The sequence below is a fragment of the Narcine bancroftii genome, chromosome 5 (genome assembly GCF_036971445.1).
Source record: "Narcine bancroftii isolate sNarBan1 chromosome 5, sNarBan1.hap1, whole genome shotgun sequence".
NCBI lineage: Eukaryota > Metazoa > Chordata > Chondrichthyes > Torpediniformes > Narcinidae > Narcine > Narcine bancroftii.
In genome coordinates, this window is record NC_091473.1 from 84,991,127 (window position 1) to 85,010,598 (window position 19,472).

A 19,472-nucleotide genomic window follows, 5' to 3' on the forward strand; every position below is an offset into this window, starting at 1 on the left:
AACCAAAGTGGAATACTGTTGATAAGCTTTTTTTTCTTTCATAAAACAGGGTGGTGGTGACTGCCCAGAAATGAGCATCAGTGCAATAAAAACTGCTTTGGAAATTTCCCTTCCTGGGTCATTCATCTACGTCTTCACAGATGCACGGTCGAAGGACTACAGACTCGCTCATGAGGTTTTGCAGCTTATCCAGCAGAAGCAATCTCAGGTGAGGCCTGCCATTGAATATACACTGGGCTTCATGTATGTCAGTGTAACCTAACACAAAAATGGGCCATGACTACATATTTCAATGATTCATCTTGTTTGTGTTCTTATAACTTCTCTGTGAACATCTTGCATAATATTCAGAACAAAACAAATCCATTCCTTAATTTTCAACATAATGTGCATTTTACCTTTCTGTTTATTAGGCAAAACAATCCTGTTTATTAACTGTTCATTGAAAAGTTGGGTTTTATTTTGCTGCTCACGACAACAAAAGTCGTCCTAAAATACTTCAGAATCTATCTTAAATCCTCAGTTATCTGATCCATTCCCTGCTTGCTTTTCTTATTACAACTTTGAAATACATGTACTCTAATGTTTCTGTGGTCACTTCACTTCATGTTGTTCTGCAGTCCTCCCTTGTTCTGTTCTATTTTGATCTTAGACCTAATTTTACTTATCCATCATTACTCTGCCAGCTGGCTCCCAATTCAGTAATGCTGTGAATTCATAAAATCTCATCCAAGTTTTCAAATTCAACTATGCTTGCATCTGTCCCTTTCTCTGTAATTTCTTCTGGCCTCACACCCCTCGAGAGAGTCAGGGCTACTCTGCTTCTGACCTCCTGAGCATCTCCGCCATGAATTGATTGTCCAGTGTAGGCTGTTCCTTTATCTATTCCAAACTTTGAAATTCTCTTCAGAATATATCTGCTCTCCTTGCTCCTCCAAAAGCATTCACTAAGCTTCCCACTTAGCTTGTGTTTATCTGCCTGAATATCTCCTTGCAAGGCTTCGAGTGTTTTTTTTTCCTTGTGGTATTCTGATAAAGTGACTCAGGTTTTGTTCGCCCTTTAAATACATTTTTTTAAATGGAACATTATTATACACAAAGTGTGCTATTAGGTGGCAGTTGCAAATCAGAATGATTTTGTGCTTTAAGGAACACCCCTGAGGCTCACAGAAAAAAAAACATGAGCTCCACATGAGAATTTCTATCTTGTATTTCCTCATGGTAGTCCGTTGGTTTAAAATCTTTATTGGTCTCCGCTGAGTTTTCTTTAATTCTATACTAAGACGGAATGTTGAAATAAAACCTGCATTATGAACCCCCTGTGTTACCACATGAAGCTAGATTAAATGTCAGTATTACTTAGACCATATATATCTCCAATTTAATTTTGTTTTCATTGCCTGCAAATACTGATCAGATGGTATGAACATTTTTACAGGGAAGGCCGTTTAAGACAGAAATGAGGAGAAAATTTTTTACCCAGAGAGTTGTGGGTCTGTGGAATACATTGCCATAGATGGTAGTGGGGGTGGATTCGTTAGATTGATTTAAGAAAGAGTTGGATAAGGCTCATGTGGGCAGGGGAGTTGAGGGTTATGGGGATAAGGCTGGGATTGGTTATTGAAAGGGAAAGATCAGCCATGATCCGATAAATGACGGTGCTGGCTCGAAGGACCAATTGGCCTACTCTAGCATCTAATGTCTATTAACTGTAGTTCTGAAAGTGTTCTGTGGATCTCTCTCCTCATGTCAACCTTTTGTATGTTGAACCACTGAGGATTCAGTGTTCAATCCGTCCACAACTAATATTGTTGCAGAATTTACAAAAGGATTTACCATAATTTCTTCTACTAAATTAATATTTTTGTCCATGCAAATTCTCAACAAGGATCAGCCTCTAGGGCTATGATATTGTGGCCATTAGTGAGTCTCTATTGCAGGAGAGTCAGGAATAGCAGCTGTTTCATGCTACCATTGTTTAAGGCATGATAGAGAAGAAGGGATAAAAGAGGAAGGGGTGGCATTCCTAGTTAGGCAAAATGACATGGCAGAGGTCAGACAGGATAGACTGGGGGGCTCATTTACTGAGCTTGTGTGAATGGAACTGAGGAATAAGAAAAAGATGACCAAATTAATGGAAAATTTGTAGAGAGATGGATAGTTGCAATGAACACAAGGTTGTGATACTAGGTGATTTTACGTGTCTAAATATTGACTGGGATTCCCATACTGTACTGTAAAAAGAATGGATATGTTCAAGGGGTTTCCTAAATCAATATGAACTCCCAATTGTGCTATTTGTATGACTCAGGTGACAGAATTCTGTGCATGGGGAACACTTTGGATCCAGTAATCCAGTAATGCCATTATTTTCATAATTATGGAAAGGGATAGGTCTGGTCCTCGGATTGAGATTCTCAATTGGAAAAAGACAAATTTTCATGGTATCAGAAAGGATATGAAAAGTGTGGTTTGGTAAGTGTTTGAGGAAGGACTCAAGCCTGAAATATCTTTACCTTCCATAATTCTGCGAGACTGGCTGAGTTCCTCCAGTATTTCTGTGTCACAGCATCTGCAGACTTCTGTGTTCAGTCACTTTGCATCCAGGATGATGGAGTCTATTGGATTAGACATTGGCTTTGTGGGAGAAGAAGAGGAGATAATTGGCTCTCTGACTGGAGGCCCATGACAAATGGTATGCCTAAGACTGGTACTGGGTCCATTGTTGTTTGTCATCTACATGCCATTGATATGGTGAAGCTAATTTTGGAGTATCATGCACAGTTTTGGTCACCTATCTACATGTAAGATATCAATAAGTTTGAAATAGTGCAGGAAAATTTTATAAGGATGTTGCTGGGACTCGAAGAGCTAAGTTATAGGGGCAGATTGAATAGGTTTATTTCCTGGAGTGTCAAAGAATGAGGGGAGATTTTATAGAGGCATTCAAAAATTATGAGTATAGGTGGGTAAATGGAAGCAGGCATTTCCATTGATGTAGGGTGAGGACATGGGTTAAGGGTGAAACGTGAAATTGTTCAGGAGAACATTCACTTAGAGGGTGGTGAGAGTGTGGCATGAACAGCCAGCAGAGCTGTTGGATGCAGTTTTGATTTTTAACATGTAAGAGTAGTTTGGATAGGTATATGGATGGGAGGATAGGGTCAGTGAACTGGTACGGACTCGAAAGGCCAACATGGCCTGTTTCTGCTCCGTAAATGGTTATATGGAGGGCTATGGTCTAGGTTTGAGTCAATGGGATGAGGCAGAAAAGATAGTTTGGCACAACTAGAAGAACCTATTTGTGTTGCAATGCTCTAGATTTTGATAGCACATGAACAGAAATATAAAAAAAGTCTAAAGCTTTGTATTTGCTACCTTGCTGTCATTTTCCAGATAGATCATGCAAATGAAAACAAAACTATGGCAAATAAATAATGAAAAATGTAAACTGCCATTTCCAATGTGCTTATTCCCTTGGGAACTGGTCTTCATTGTCACACGTCCCAATCTTGTCATTAACTGTTCAACCATGTGACAATTTGGTCCCATCAATTTAAAATGTGCACAGGTTGTGAATCATTTGTCATGAGATTCGAGTAAAGCTTTTCATACATCCAATCCCTTTTTGAAATGGGAAGGAACAAAATGTATTTGTACTGAAGTTGAGTCATTTTTCCATTTTTTTGCCATCATGAATTGGGATGTTCAAGGACTGCAAATGTAAAGGTTATTTTTGTCAATGTTGGAATAATTTATTCACCAAAGTCACGTGTACAGCATGGTTCTCCGTTCACAGTCAAAAATGGTAAAATTCCACTTCTGAAGAAAATCTTGGTTCTCCACTGGAATATTCAAACATCATCTTTTATTTCATTTATTGTTGATGTGGCCAGCAGGGGCAAAAACAATTCATGTCTATTATCATCAGTTGTTTTCGATTGTTATTGCTCCATCATTCAGTTCAAGGTTTGTTTACAGCTAGCCTACCTTAATAGCCAAGCTTTTGATCTTAGGAGGCTTCTATGTAATTGAGTGAGCCAAAGCAAAGCTGAGTTTATTCAGGAAGCAGAAATGGTTAATGCAAGATCCAGACTATATTACTGAATTGAATCAGTTGAGAGATTCAGATTCAGATTTATTGTCAGAGTATGTATATGACATCTCAAGCAATCCTGAGATCCTTTATCCTGCAGACGAGGCAGAATTGCCACTTATTGATAATGCAAAAAAAAAACTCTGCACATGTAAACAGATAAAGAAATGTAAACAAACTCTGCAATATAGAGAATTTAAAAAAAATCAATAAATTGCAAAAGTAAGAGTCCTTAAATGAATCTCTGATTGAGTTTGTTGTTGGGGAGTCTGATGGTGGAGGGGTAGCAGCTGTTCATGAACCTCATGGTGTGAGTCTTGCTGCATCTCTACCTCTTTCCTGTTGGTAGCAATGAGAACAGAGCTTGTGCTGGGTGGTGTGGATCCTTAATGATTGGTGCTGCTCTCTGATGGTGGTGTTCCCTGTAGATGTTCGCAATGGTGGGGAGGGTTTTGCCTGTGATGTTCTTGGCTGAGTCCACTACCTTTTGGAGAGTTTTACACTCTGGAGTATTGGTGTCCCCATACCAGACCGTGATACAACTAGTCAGCACACTTTCCACCACGTATCTGTAGAAATTTGCCAGGGTTTCAGATGTCATACCAAGCTCCAAACTCTGAGGAAGTAGAGGCGCTGATGTGCTTTCTTCACAATGCAATTAGTGTGTTGAGTCCAGGAAAGATCCTCTGAGATAGTGATGCCCAAGAACTTAAATTTGCTCATCCTCTCAAACTTTGATTTCCCCCAATTATCACTGGATCTTCTACCTTTCAGTATTAAAGTAGAGTTGAGCTGCAAACTAAATCTGTCTGCCAAGAAATGTCATTCAGTAGCCCAAAATCAAGATGATTGTAGATAAAAGTAATTGGGTCATGAATTCCTTTTCATTGGTTGAACCTGAAGTTGCAGTATTAAGGGGATTAAGAGATTTTTGTTTGCCATCGTCATTGATGCTCAGATTCAGGAAAAAAATAATTACTTAATCTCAAGTTAGAACCCAAGAAATTGCAAATCTAATGTCAGATTGATTTACAAGTGATCTGCACAAGTGTGATGATTTGTATAATTATTCGGAATTGAGCAAATCAAATTCCAGTAATTTTCAAAAATGTATCGTCAGTTGGACAATTGTTCAGTCATCCCACTTGCAATAAATAACTAACTGTTCTCTGTATCATGGATCAGGAACTAGAATCTGCTGACATGTGATATTGTCAAAAAAAAAATTGAAGCTATACAGTAATCAAGAAATTACAGGCTTGACAACCTGGTTCTTCCCTGGGAAAATGAATGGAAAAAATTGAGGGACAATATTTATATGAAAGATTTTGCTCATGCACCACAAGACAAATTGATTAAGAAAGTAAAATCCCACAGGATCCAGTGGATGTAAAGTTAACAAAGTGGCAACAACCATGGAGTTTTTAAGTATCTGGAAGGCAGTCTTCACTGTTTTCTACATGACTCAGTACTTGCATGTTTTAAATTTAATTTAAAAAAAAATTTAGATATAAGGCACATAGCACGGTAACAGGCCCTTTCGGCCCATGTTGCCAATGGACCTACAACTCCCGGTAAGTTTTGAACAGTGGGAGGAAATTGGAGCACCCGGAAGAAACCCACACAGACGTGGGAAGAACTTACAAACTCCTGATAGACAGCATGGGATTTGAGGAGTAATTGTAAAGAAAATGAGCTGGTGAGGAGGATGGAAACATGTCCAGTACAATTCATTCCACAGAAATATGGAATAATACATTTGGGAGAGGAAAAAAAGGCAAGGGATTGCATTGTAGTGGAAGAGGGCAATAAATTTGGAGGACCAGAGCGAAGTGGGACAGTTGAGGCATTGAACAGAAAAACAGGGAGATGATGCTACACTTGCTAGATCATAGTTGGGATATAGTGCATAGATTTTGGACAGTTGTTTGTGCATTAAAGGTAGATTCATTAAATAGAATTGCCAAGATTGCAGAAAAAAAACAAGCATGCTTGAATAAGATGACCCTCTGAAAAGATTCAGTGAAGTTTTAACAGAAGCTTACTTTGGCCAAGAAGGATCTTGGCTAAGAGGACAAAAAAAACCCAGGGTTTATCATTTTAATGATAAAACATTGGTAAATGGTTAGGGATAGAATGTGCTTTTTAAAGCTAGAGAGAGAATCTGAAACTCACTACCTGAAAAGTGGGCAAACCATCGTTGCACATTAAAACTAAAGATGCACTTAGATGTGCTTATTTTTTTAATGGTAGAGACAGAGTCAGTTGGGAATTGGAATTAACCTGAAATGCTCTCCTTTGACAGGAATGGAAATAATGGGTGTCTAGTTTCCTTTTGTGCAATACATTTGTATTATTCTTTTGTTGAAAAGCTAAACTAGAAACCAGTTGTCATTTGTGTGTCAGTAAATCACTCAACAGCTCTTTGTTCCTTCAGTCATATGAGACAAAAAAAGATGTTAATTTGGTGCTCAGTTCTAACCCGTGTCAAATTCACGATTATACCTTTTGGTGGTACTGTAATTAGTAACATTCAGCGGTTAAAATACAATAAATGCACTTGATGTATTTTTTTAAATTGAAAAGGTATTTAAAATGCAAAATTGAATGAAAGCTTTAAGTAGGGAATTAAACTTGAATATTTTGGAAATATTCAGATAATTTAGCATTTATGGAGAATTAACTTTTCAGATTAATCTGCAATTAGAAAATATTGTTTAAAGTTGCTCTGTCTTCCTCCCAGTAAGAACAAAGTTTGTGTAGCATTGATACGATAGTCTTGATAAAGAAAGTACTATATTATTCATTTGCTACTTGAGGACTGATGAAAATATCCAAGTCAGGCAGCTGAGTAACTGCAGGTATCCCATGAAGACAAGTATGTTGTCTGGACTCTCATATCACCTTTGCCTTTCATATCACAAACTTGGGGTTGAGCCATTGTGTTTTGGCAAGAAGTAAAGGAAGAATATTGTGAGATGGAATTTTCCTGTTGCTGAGAATGTTGAATTTGTGTATCTGTGGATAATTTCAAGATGTCTAAAGCATTCTGAGAAACCGGCTCACTGATTTAATTTTAATATCTTGTTTGCGATAGAAAGGAATAACAAAAAATAAAAAGTAGAAAGAATCTTAATACCTGTTCAATCAGCTCTTTCAGGTATTGCAATAAATCATCATCTTGTTCAATAGCAGTGAAGAAAAAGTTTGGAATTGATATAAAGAAAGTTATGGTTTGATTTGAATTTGTATTTTTTATTCCTCAGGTTGTATTTGTTCTTACTGGGGACTGCGATGATCGAAGTCACATTGGCTATAAGGTGTATGAAGAAATTGCTTCCACGAGTTCTGGCCAGGTCTTCCATCTTGACAAGAAACAAGTGAATGAGGTAAAGTTGGAAATAAGCATGCTGTAGCCGGGCAGGGTTGTTTTGGTTAATAAAGAACCTTTTCAAATGTTTTTTTCTCCAGGGATCAACTAATTAAATGTGGCAAAATTTTAGGTTGATTTTAAGAAGGAATCTAAATAAGAAAGTAAGTACTTTATTGTTGCTGTGAAAGAAAACACAAAATTAAAAAGTGCAACCTGCGGTACTTACAAATACAACATACGTGAGCAGATAAAAACAATAAAAACAAAGAACAATAGCATTAAAACAATGCAAGGAAATACATTAATTGGCAGAGTTTAATTCTTGAATGGTTCTGGGATAGAACCTGTTCTTGAGTCGGTTCATCCGTGATTTAATCAAGTCAAACCAATGATGGCGCAGGTGAGTAGAGTCCTTAAGGATATTGGCTGCCTTCCCAATATTGCAAGATCGAAATAAATCCAACAAAGAGAGCAAGGAGCATCCAGTGATCTTCTGGGCAGTATTGATAACCTTCTGAAGATCCCTCTTGTCTGCTGCTCTACACCTGGCAAACCACGCGGGAGTGCAGTATGCCAGCATGCTTTCAATAGAGCAGAGATAGAAGGAATTCAATAACTTCTCCTGTAGATTGATTTTCCTAAGGATGTCTGGAACTGGAGATGGTTGATATGCCTCCTTGATTATAGCGCTGGCATTAATAGTCCAAGAAAGATCCTCAGTCAAATACGTTCCACACAATCCCCATTAATATACAATGGAACTGGGGCCATACTGTTCCTCCTGAAATCCATTATGAGCTCTTTCATCTTCAAGGAATTCAATACTAAATTATTTTCTGAGCACCGCACTGACAGTCTGTGGACTTTGTCCTTATAGGCTGACTTGTCGCCCCTTGAAATTAGCCCAACCACAGTCATTTCATCCGCAAATTGTATGATGTTGTTAGAGGGATACATGGAGACACAGTCGTAGGTATAAAGAGAATACAACATTAGGCTTAACTCACAGCCCTGTGGGGAACCAGTGTTAAGTCTGCGAGTAGGGGAATAACGAGTGCCTATTTTTACAGTTTGGGAACATTTTGTTAAAAAGACCTTGATCCATAGACAAATAGATCTGGAAAATCCTAAGTTGGTGAGTTTACCAGTCTGCCTGGAATAACAATTAAAAGCAGAACTAAAGTCTATGAAAAGCATCTTCACGTAGCATCCCTGTTGTTCTAAGTGGGTCAATGCTAAGTGAAGAACAGTGGCAATAGCATCCACAGTACACCTATTAGCCACTGGTTGAGATTGAAGGTGGGTGGGACACTGGCTTTAATGTGCTGCAAAACCAGCCTCTTGAAGCACTTCGTAATAACTGGTGTTAAAGCGACTGGAGGATAGTCGTTGAGGCCCTTGATAACCACTTTCTTAGGCAGTGGAATAATTGTAGCAGCCTTTAGGCCTTGGCGAGATGATAGATTTTGACAGGGACCTGTTGAAAATCCTCATGAAGACCTTTGAGAAATAGTTCACACACTCCTTCAACACCCTGCCTGACATGCCATTGGGGACAGTGGCTTTCCTTAGGTTCACCGCTCTAAGCATCAGTCTCACCTCATGTTCTTGCACAGTGAGGACATTACTGTTATGGGCCAGTGAGTGTGTTGTGTCCATCTATTCTGGTTCCACCTCGATTTGAGTGAAGAAATTATTGAGATCCTCGGCCAGCCTAACATCACCATCAACGGTCACACTGTTGTTGTTTTTATAATTGGTGAAGTGCTGGATGCCCTGCCACATTTGCCACAGTTCATTATTGTTAAAGAAGTCCTCAATCCTCCTCCTATAGACTGCTTTAGCATCCCTGATACTTCTCCTCAAGTTGGCTCTAGCCGCACTATACAGTGCACTATCACCAGAATCTGAAAGTGATATTACGGCCCCTGAGAGAATTTTGACCTCCCTGGTCATCAAGGGCTTCTGATTATTATACACCCTGATCTGTTTGTCGACGGTGACATTGTCAACACTGTTCTTTATATATCCGAGTACAGTAGCTGTATACTCCTCCAAATCCTGACTTCCAAAGATGTCCCAGTTGGTCCATTCAAAGCAAGGAAGCTCCTTCCAGCCATGTCCTAACCATCTTTACAGTGGGTGGAGCCCTTCTGCTAAGGGGAATGTATGCCGGAATTATAAGTATGGAAAGGTGGTCAGACCGTCCTAAACTTGGTAATGAAATTGACCTGAAGCCTTTCTTGATATGTGCATAGACTTTATCAAGAGTCCTATTCCCCCCCTTCCCCCCGTCACACAGGTGACATGCTGTTCAAATGTTGGGAGGATTGACTTCAAATCCACATGATTGAAGTCTCCTGCAATGATGTGAGCTGCTTCAGGGTGTTTGCTCTGTTTTAAGTTAGTAGCTTTGAGAAGGAAACCAAAGTTGTGTTCACATTAGCATCCGGTGGAATATATGCAGCTGTAACTAACAATAGTAAGCTCCCATGGGAGGTAAATAGGTCTGCATTTGACTGCCAAGTACTCCACATCTGGAGAACAATGACTGTCTATGATTTCTATAGTTGTTGAGCACATACATGCATAACCCTCCTCTTTTGCTTTTACCAGAGTCCTTATTTCTGTCCCAGCAAAACACTGTCCAGCCTATTAGTTCAATTGCAATGTCTGGGATAATTGGATGTAGCCATGTCTCTGTTATCAGCATAATACCACAGTCATCAAGGAGTCTATTCGGAGATCTGCAGTTTAAATTCGTTCATTTTGTTGGTAGTGGATCTGGCATTCACAAGACAAATGCTGGGTAGTGGTGGTCTAAATGGCTGTCTCTTAAGCCTGTCATGCACTCTAGACTGACGTTCCCGCTTCTGCTTCCTATACCTACACCTCCAAGTTCTGCCCGACCCGATGATGGTCCACTACTGGCCCGATTTCCTGGCCAGCCTGTTGCAAGAGCGCAGAAACTCACTCAATGTGGCCCCGCTGCACTGACTCTGCAGGTTTAGAAGGTCCTGCTGGCTGTAGGTAGGACTCGCCCATCCAAAGCCGACATTCATGAATGAACACACCCGCCCCCCCCCTCCATATTCTCAAGTATAATTGGCAATATGAAATGTTGGTATTGCAAGATTCCAGAAAATGGAATGAATTAGAGGTACCTATTCCTTTATAATTTGTTTGAAATTGAGGCAAACTAGGCCATCTGCATGAACTTCCTTTACCCTGTTTTTCTTCTTTGGATACAGACTTTTTAAAACTCAAAAATTGGCTCACTTCGTAATTTGTTTTGCCTTTCCTTCAAACCTTAAAATATTGGCTGCTTTCATATTGTTCACTATATTACGTCAGGTTTAAAACAATGGAATTTTACATTACACTACAGTGCAAGTAAAGAGAATCCACCATAAAATGTTTCTTTTGGCTCAAAAGACTGCGGGGGGACCTTGGTGTACCACTGTACCTTGGCTGTTTTGCACTGCGTGCACATCTTAGCCCACCCGCTGACTTGTTTCCGCAAACGTGTGGTCCTGATTGATGGGTGTGGCAGCCTGTGGATGGAGTCGAAAACACTTCGCCTCCATGCTGTTGGGACGAAAGATCGCACTTGCCCGGTGGCCAAGTCGTATAGGAGGGTAGTGTTACCTGTGCCGACTGGGATGTCCTGAAGTTGCAGCTCTGTGACGGCGGTTCTGTACTGAGGAATCTCGTCGTCCTGGTGTTGTGTCTCCGCCAATGCCACGAAATCCAGTCCATTCACCAGTGAGTAGATGCTCTCTCTCGACAAGGCGTCCACGACCACGCTGTCTTTTCTCGAGATGTGCTTTACATTGGTGGTGTACTCCGAGATGCAAGACAAGTGTCTTTGCTGGCAGACTGTCCAGGAGCCGGAGATCTTAGCCAGGGTGAACGTCAATGCCTTGTGGTCTGTGAAAACCCTTCCCTCTAGGAAGTATTGGGAGTGGCGGATGGCTAAGTACAGTGCCAGTAGCTCTCTGTTGAAAGCACTGTACTTTCGCTCAGGGGACTGCAGATGTTTGTTGAAGAAAGCCAATGGACTCCAACTACCTTCTGTCTGCTGCTCAAGAACTCCACCAATCGTTGTTCCTGAGCCATGGACCGTGAGGGCTGTGGGTGTGTCTGACCTAGGGTGGGCCAGGAGTGAATGCTCGTACAGAGTCGTCCCAGGTCAAGTCCTTCACCTTGCTGGTCATCAGGTAAAGAGTGGGTGCATGATTCGAGCCACTACGGGGATGAATCTGCAATTAAAAGTTGACCATCTCCACGAATTCCTGCAGTCCTTTGGTTGTACTGGTCCTCGGGAAGTTGCAGATAGCCTCCACCTTACTGGGTAGTGGTGTGGCCCCGCATTTGGTAATTCTGTGGCCCAGGAAGTCGATCGTGCTCAGCCCGAACTGGCATTTAGCCAGGTTGATAGTAAGGCCGAACTCACATAGGCGACAGTAGAGGCTTCGGAGGTGTGTAGATGTTCCTGCCACATTCTGCGCTTGCCACCAGGATATCATCTAAGTAGATGAAGGTGCTGTCCAGGTCTCAGCCCATTGTGTCCATCAGTCGCTGGAAGGTCTGTGCCGTGTTCCTGAGCCAGAATAGCATCCTCAGGAATTCAAGCAGCCCGAATGGGGTGATGATGGCCATCCTGGGGATGTTGCCAGGGTGCAATTTGGTGGTACCCTTGCACCAAGTCCGTAATATAAAAACGAAAACTACAACTAGCCCACCCCCTCCCCCCACCCTCGGCAAACTCCACAAGGGAAGCATTAAGGAAATAAAAGAAACACATACAACAATTTAAGATATCACTACATTTACACAATTCAAATAAGATCACCACATCTTAACAAAAAAAATTGTAATTATCATGCAAGTTGTATGTTATTTTCTCCATATAAATACAGGACCTCAACTCATTACACCAATGATTTACATTTATCTCAACCTCGTCTTTCCATGAAATCGCAACACATTTACGTGCTACAGCCAATGCTAAAGGAAGAAAAGCTGTCTAAAACTTATCTAACCCCAAATCCATAAATGGGGCAGTACAACCCAACAAATTTTTTTTGGATCGAACAAAAATTGGATCTTATACAATTTTTGAAGAAATTCTCTAATTTTATGCCAAAATGATTGAACCTTATCACAAAACCCAACTGAATGTAAAAATGTTCCTACACATAATCCACATCTAAAATACAACTCTGAATTACTAAATACATATTTTTTCAATTTCTCAGGTGTTAGATATAACTGGTGCAAAAAATTATAATTAATCATACTATATCTTACATTAAGCAATTTAGTCACACCATCAAAATACATAGTCTCCCAATTGGCCTGATTAATATCACAAATTAAATCATGTTCCCATTTAATCCTAGATTTATCTAAATTTATTTTATCCATAGTGTCTTGCAACAACGCATACATCTCAGAAATAAAACCCTTATTTAATGAATGAGAAATCATAAACTCAAATTTCATTAACTTAGGAATTTTCATTTCTCTTCCAAAATTATCTTTCACTAACGCTCTAATTTGATAATACACAAACAAAGAATTAACTGGAATTCCAAATTTCTCTCTAAGTTGATTAAACGATAAAAATTTACCCTCTTCAAAACAATCCTCCAATGACTTTATTCCTTTAATCTGCCATTCCCTTAAAAATCAATGAAAAAGGAATCAATTTATTTTGATATATTGGAGCTTGAACCGATATTTTACCTTTCGTATCTATCAATAAATTCCTTTTAGTCCAAATCTCTAACAGATGGTTTAAAATCGGTACATTATATCTCTGTAATAAAACAGAATTCCACTTAAATATAAATTGATGTAAATAAGGTTCAGAAATACCAGCCAATTCTATCCTAGCCCAACTAGGGGGATATAAAACATCTAGCATATGGTTAATAAATCTTAATTGAGCTGCTCCATAATAATTTTGAAAATGAGGTCATTGTAAACCTCCCAAAGCATATTTCCAAGTCAATTTATGTATTGCTACTCTAGCTAATTTTCCCTTCCCTAAAAATTCTCGTAGTACTTTATTTAAATCCTGAAAAAATTTTTTGGAAGTAAACAAGGAATCGACTGAAAAAGATACTGAATTTGCAGAAAAATATTCATAATACAATTTACTCGGCCTATTAATGATAAAGGTAGATCCTTCCACTTAATCAAATCAGCTTTGATCTTTCTCATTAACGGTACATAATTTAAATTATACAATGATTGGACATTTACATCAATCATTATACCTAAATACTTAATTTTATCAGTCCAATTGATAATTAGTAATTTGTCTACACTGATTGTAATTTGCCTTGAAAAATGGTAATATTTCACTTTAATCCCAATTCACTTTATATCCTGCCAATTTACCATATTGTTCTAAACATTCTTGCAAGTAAATTAAAGATCATTCTGGATTAGTTAAATATATCAAAACATCATCAGCAAATAGATTAATCTTATATTCATCGTCGCTATCCTTGTATCTCTAATATTCTCATTTTGCCTAATAGCTTGTTCTAACGGTTTGATGACCAATGCAAATAGAGCTGGCGAAAAGGGACAACCTTGATGAGTTGAACGCGATAATTTAAAAAAGGAAGAGGTTTGACTACACCCAACCAATAAAAAAGGGTCCAAACTTGTATTTCTCCAGGACTTTAAATAAAAAATTCCATTTGACTCGATCAAAAGCTTTTTCAGCATCTAGGTTCGGTTGCTGACGTGAAGCATTGATCAGCGAAATCACTCTAAGAATATTGTCAGATGCGTACCTATTTTTAATGAAACCAGCCTGATCAGCATGTACCAATTGTGGTAAATACTTAGCAAGTCTATTTGCCAATAATTTCACTAATAACCATATAACCATATAACCATTTACGGAGCGGAAACAGGCCATGTTGGCCTTTCGAGTCCGCACCGGTTCACTGATTTTGTGCGCCCTCTTCAGGCATTGGTCATAATCTGCATTTAATAAAAAAATTGGCCGATAGGAAGCTACATTCAAAGGGTCTCTGTCTTTTTTTGGTATAACCATTATTATTGCACTCAAACACAAATCTGGTAAAGCTTGTTCTTGAGTTACCTGCTGAAGGACATCCATAAATTGAGAAGACAGGTCATCATAAAAAAACTTTATAAAATTCAACAGTAAACCCATCATCTCCTGGAAACTTCCCGTTAGGCATTTGTTGAATAATATCCTTTATTTCTAAATCCGTAAAAGGAGAGTCCAGTTTCCTCACATTATCTTCCCCTAATATTGGCAAGTTTAAATCTGACAAAAAAGATTCAATGGAACCATCATCTCGAACTCCCTCAGAAGTATATAATTTCTGATAAAATGATAAAAATTGCTTGTTAATTTCCTGAGGTTTAAAAGTAACTGAACTATCTTTCCTCAGAGCGTTAATAGTTCTCGATGCTTGTTCTGTTTTCATTTGCCACGCTAAAACTTTATGGGCTCTATCCCTCAACTCATAATAATGTTGCTTAGATCTTTGAATCAAACATTCATACTGATATGTTTGTAGTGTATTATATCGTAGCTTCAATTTAGTCAAAACTGCCTTTCCCTGAAATTCCTCTGAAATTCTTTTTCCAAATCAGCTCTGATTTTCCAATAACTGACTCTCTGGCAAAAATTTCTTCTTTTGAGGCATAACTAATAATTTGACCACGTAAAAATGCCTTCAAAGCGTCCTATAAAGTAAAATTACTCTGAACTATATTCCTATTCAAATCCAGAAAAGAAGCAATTTGATCCCTAATGAATTTTACAAATTCAATTTTTTTTTCCTCTTCTCCCAATAACATTGCATTAAACCTCCACTGAAAAGATGATTGAGTAACTTCCAGCCCAACCCAAGAAATAAATAACAATGAATTGTCGGAAATTATTCTACTCATATTCAGCTTGAATGAAATGAGATTGCAAATGTGCTGATGCCAAAAATAAATCAATCCTTGAAAATGAATCATGACGCGGAGAATAAAATGAAAAATCTTTCTCAGTAGGATTTAATCTTCTCCAAACCTCTATCAAATTTAAATCTTTTATCAAGGAAACCAATTGGACCGCTGCTTTTGATTTTTTTAAAGTTTACGGAGATTTATCCAATAATGGATCTAATACACTATTGGAATCTCCCCCAATCAAAATATTTTCTTTAGCTTGACTCAGAGTTAAAAAAGCTTCAGGCACAAATTGTTCATCATCAACATGAGGTGCATACACATTCAACAAGCACCATGGCTTGGCAAACAATTCGCAAGTTTCCACCAAAGATTAGAGTTCAAATGGTATTTTCTTGAGAATCAAAATCGCCACTCATCGTGCTTTCAAGTTAAAAGAAGATGAAATTACATGACCAACACAGTCTCTCTTCAATTTTAAATGTTCTTTTTCAGTTAAATGAGTTTCCTGCAAAAAAGCAATGCCCACTTTCATCTTTTTTATATAAGCTAAAACACGTTTACACTTAATTGGGTTGTTTAAGCCCAGAACATTAAAATGTTGCAAAATTAAAACTAGACATTGTTATCAGATTTAAAAAAAAAACTTCTATTCCATCAATCCACAAAAAAACTTCTCCTTAATAAAATAAAATGAAACTCCCCTTGACAAATAGCCCCAAAATTAATCAACCACTCAACCCCCCCCACTTAAACAGAATAAAGATTACACAAAAATAAAAATAAAGGGTTTTTAGAAATGAATAGAAACTATAAAAGTAGTAACTCCCTGCTTAACTGGGTGTTGAAAGAAATAAAATCCCCGCCCCCACAGGTGGTGGATGACTTCCAAAAGCTTTAACGACGTCCATCCCCCCCCCCAACCGAACTTGCAAAATTATGAGTCTAAATCAGTTCACAACCCCAATGAATTCTGTCCCAAGGCTTGTTCCAGATCATCAATATCAATCAAACTCTTTGACATATTTGCCTTCCCGTTCCCATTTCCATTCTTCTTATCAGGTATCTTCAATCAGGTGAAGAATACCTTTCAGTAGCCCTGTCTGGCAAAGAATTGGCAAAAATTAAAGCATCATGATCACTCTCAAAGAACTGTGATTGGAAATTACCATAAAAAATCTTCAAAACCGCAGGGTATCTAAAAGAAAATTTGTAACCCTTCCTCCAAAGCACCTCTTTAGCAGAATTAAATTCTTTACACCTTTTAATAATTTCTTGACTTAAATCCGGATAAAAGAAAACTTTATTTCCTTGTACCATCAATGGAGACTGCTATCTATGTGATTTTGGACTGCAACTCGCAAGATGGTTTCCCTGTCTTGATACCATAGACAACGAATCAAAACAGCTTGTGGAGGTTGGCCCGGGTATGGTTTACTTCTCAAAGCTCAATGTGCCCTATCTAATTCCAAACCTTCTGGAAAAAATTCCAATCTCAATGCTTCAGGGATCCATTTTAATTTTTAAAAATTGGATCCGAACCCTCAATTCCTTCCGGAATTCCCACTATTTTGACATTATTCCGATGACTTTGATTTTCCAAAGAGTCTATCTTTTTCAATAAGTCCTTCTTCTGAATTTCCCATCCAACAAAAGAATCTTCCACTTTTTCTATTTTTTCTTTATTACGTTCCACTTGTTCTCTACAGACTTGAAAGGCACCTTCCATTTTCTTAAAATTGTCTTGAACTGTATCCACCATATTCAAACATCTATTGACATCAGCTTTAACAACAGAAATATCTTTCTTAACAGAAGAGACTTCCTCACAAATATTATTCATTTTTTCACTAATGTTCATAAATCCATGATCAATCTGAGTAGACATTTGTGTTGACATATTACCCATTTGATGAGCTATAGATTCCAAAATTGTGAAAACAGCATTAAAAGTAGTTTCACTAGTCTCTCCTTGAGGCCGACCTTCTCTCACTTCTCTCACTTCAGTAGCAGTACCTGTCAATGATTCAGTAGCAGTACCTGTCAATGATTCTTCTTCCATAACTTTCCCTTGCTGTTCTTTTAATTCCACGAACGATTTTGTTACATCTGGTCTGCATACCTTCAGACCCAGTCCCGACGTGATCAGCTTGTTGCCGACCAACTTCACTGACAGCCCAGATCCTATCAAGAAGATCGCGGATCCAGGATGCACAGCGCTGCCTCGGGCCTCCGTGATGCTGGGACCTGCAGTGGTGTCGCGCACCGGGCCAGACACTGTAGACTCCGGCAACTCTACAGTGTGCTTGACGTCGCGAATGAGCTCATCAAGATAAGAGGAAAAAAATTGGAAGCCTGGCGCCATCTTGTGGAGGCACTGGGGTAATACTTAGGCGAGCTGGAGTATGTTGCTGCCTGGGTAACTGTCCAATCGATTCCGTGGATTCCACTTGGTAAGTCGGCAAGTCGGCCTCATTTCTTCTGTACTCTTAAAAGGAAGTTTCTTCCGAATCTGTGCTTTCTATTTCTTTGTATTAGCAGCCATTGTAATCTTTTAACATTCAGACAACTTCAGAACAAATTTTCAAGACTTTTTAAAATTCTTTAATTTGGGTATTTGTTAGTCCAACTGGGGGAAGATGGAATTACATTTCTTCTTCCTTTGCCATCAGGCCATGCCCCCCTCCCACCACCCAAATATTCTTGTGAGGTTGAACCTGGCGTATATTGACGGTTCATGTTCTGGGTCAGTCTGAGTCAGAGGACCAGTCCCATCCTTGCCAGTCGGACCTTGGATCGCCTGTCTTGCACTATCATACGAGGTTGGGCTGAACTGTTTGCCCTCCGGACCATTATGTAGCAGGACAGTTCCATTCAGTTGCCTCCTTGAATGACTGGGAGGGTCAAATGGCTGTCACAGTCACGTACTTACCTTCATCAGGAGGAGGAAAGTGAGAGTGTCGGGATCACCTATGTGTCAGTGAGCCAATGAGAAGGTCAGAGGAGTATTGGGTGGTGTTGAAGAATGCAATGTTGTATCTAGTGAATAATAAAAGAAAGTTGACTTCATGGTGTGTTAAAAGAAATGAGTGAGTGTATTCTTTGTAAGGTGTGATAAATCAGTACCATTACATGCTCTCTATGGCAAATGTATCCTTCAGAAATGAGACCAAAACTGCATATGGTCCTGCAGGTCCAGTCTTGCCGAACCCTAAAATATAGTAGGAAGGTATCCTTCTATCCTCAAATTTCTTGTTTTGAAGGCTCATAGACCACCTACTGCCTGACCAAAGACTTCCAAGTACACAGTATTACTGATTTTTTTCACCTTCCCTATTTGTCACATAAATTCTAAAAGTTAAGCTTCCAGTAGGATTGTCAAATATGGTTTTCCTTCTAAAAAATCCATTTTGACTTTGTCTAATACCATTGCTGTTTTCTAAGTCTTCCTGTGCCTCTATCCTTTATAAAAGACAAGAACAATTCCCTATATATCACTCAGCCTCCATGGATACCTATGCTTCCTTTTGAATTCAAAGCATTGTTTTCATTCACTTGCTTGTGGAAGATGTAAATAATTTCTATTTTCTTCTTTTAAGAAAACAAGCATTATCTTAAACTTTTGAGTGTATTTTTTTCCAGAAATTGGCATTGGAACTTTTTAACATGGCTTAAATAACAATAGAAAGTCATGATATCTGTAAGAAAAGGTAAGGTTAGGAGTGATCACTTTTTTGAATATTTTATTTAATCAATATGTTTCGGATCATAATTAGAAACAGTAGTATGTAACCATATTACAATGTTAACAAATATGTGCTGAAAATGTATATAAAAATATATATATAAAAAAACTAAAATCTTAAAAAAGCCCTCTAAACACTCCCTTTCCCCCCCCCCCAAACCTAATCTAATCCCAATTAGAATGTATAATATCATTACTGCATAGTAATTAATTTGGATTGCATTAGATGACACTCAATGATCCCAGAAATATCATAAAATTGTTATTCTTTCAGGGAAAATTACACTGCTCAGCAGAAT

The 19,472-nt window shown here is 38.6% G+C and overlaps 1 protein-coding gene across 1 annotated transcript in view; it reads left to right on the forward strand.

Moving 5' to 3' along the window:
- The window catches only part of hmcn1 (hemicentin 1), a 538,964-nt gene that overhangs the window by 70,998 nt on the left and 448,494 nt on the right, over positions 1–19,472 (forward strand). The window contains exons 3-4 of the mRNA XM_069942357.1: positions 50–208; positions 7,363–7,485. Coding sequence (XP_069798458.1) covers positions 50–208; positions 7,363–7,485 — 282 coding nt within the window. The remainder of the gene's footprint in view (positions 1–49; positions 209–7,362; positions 7,486–19,472) is intronic.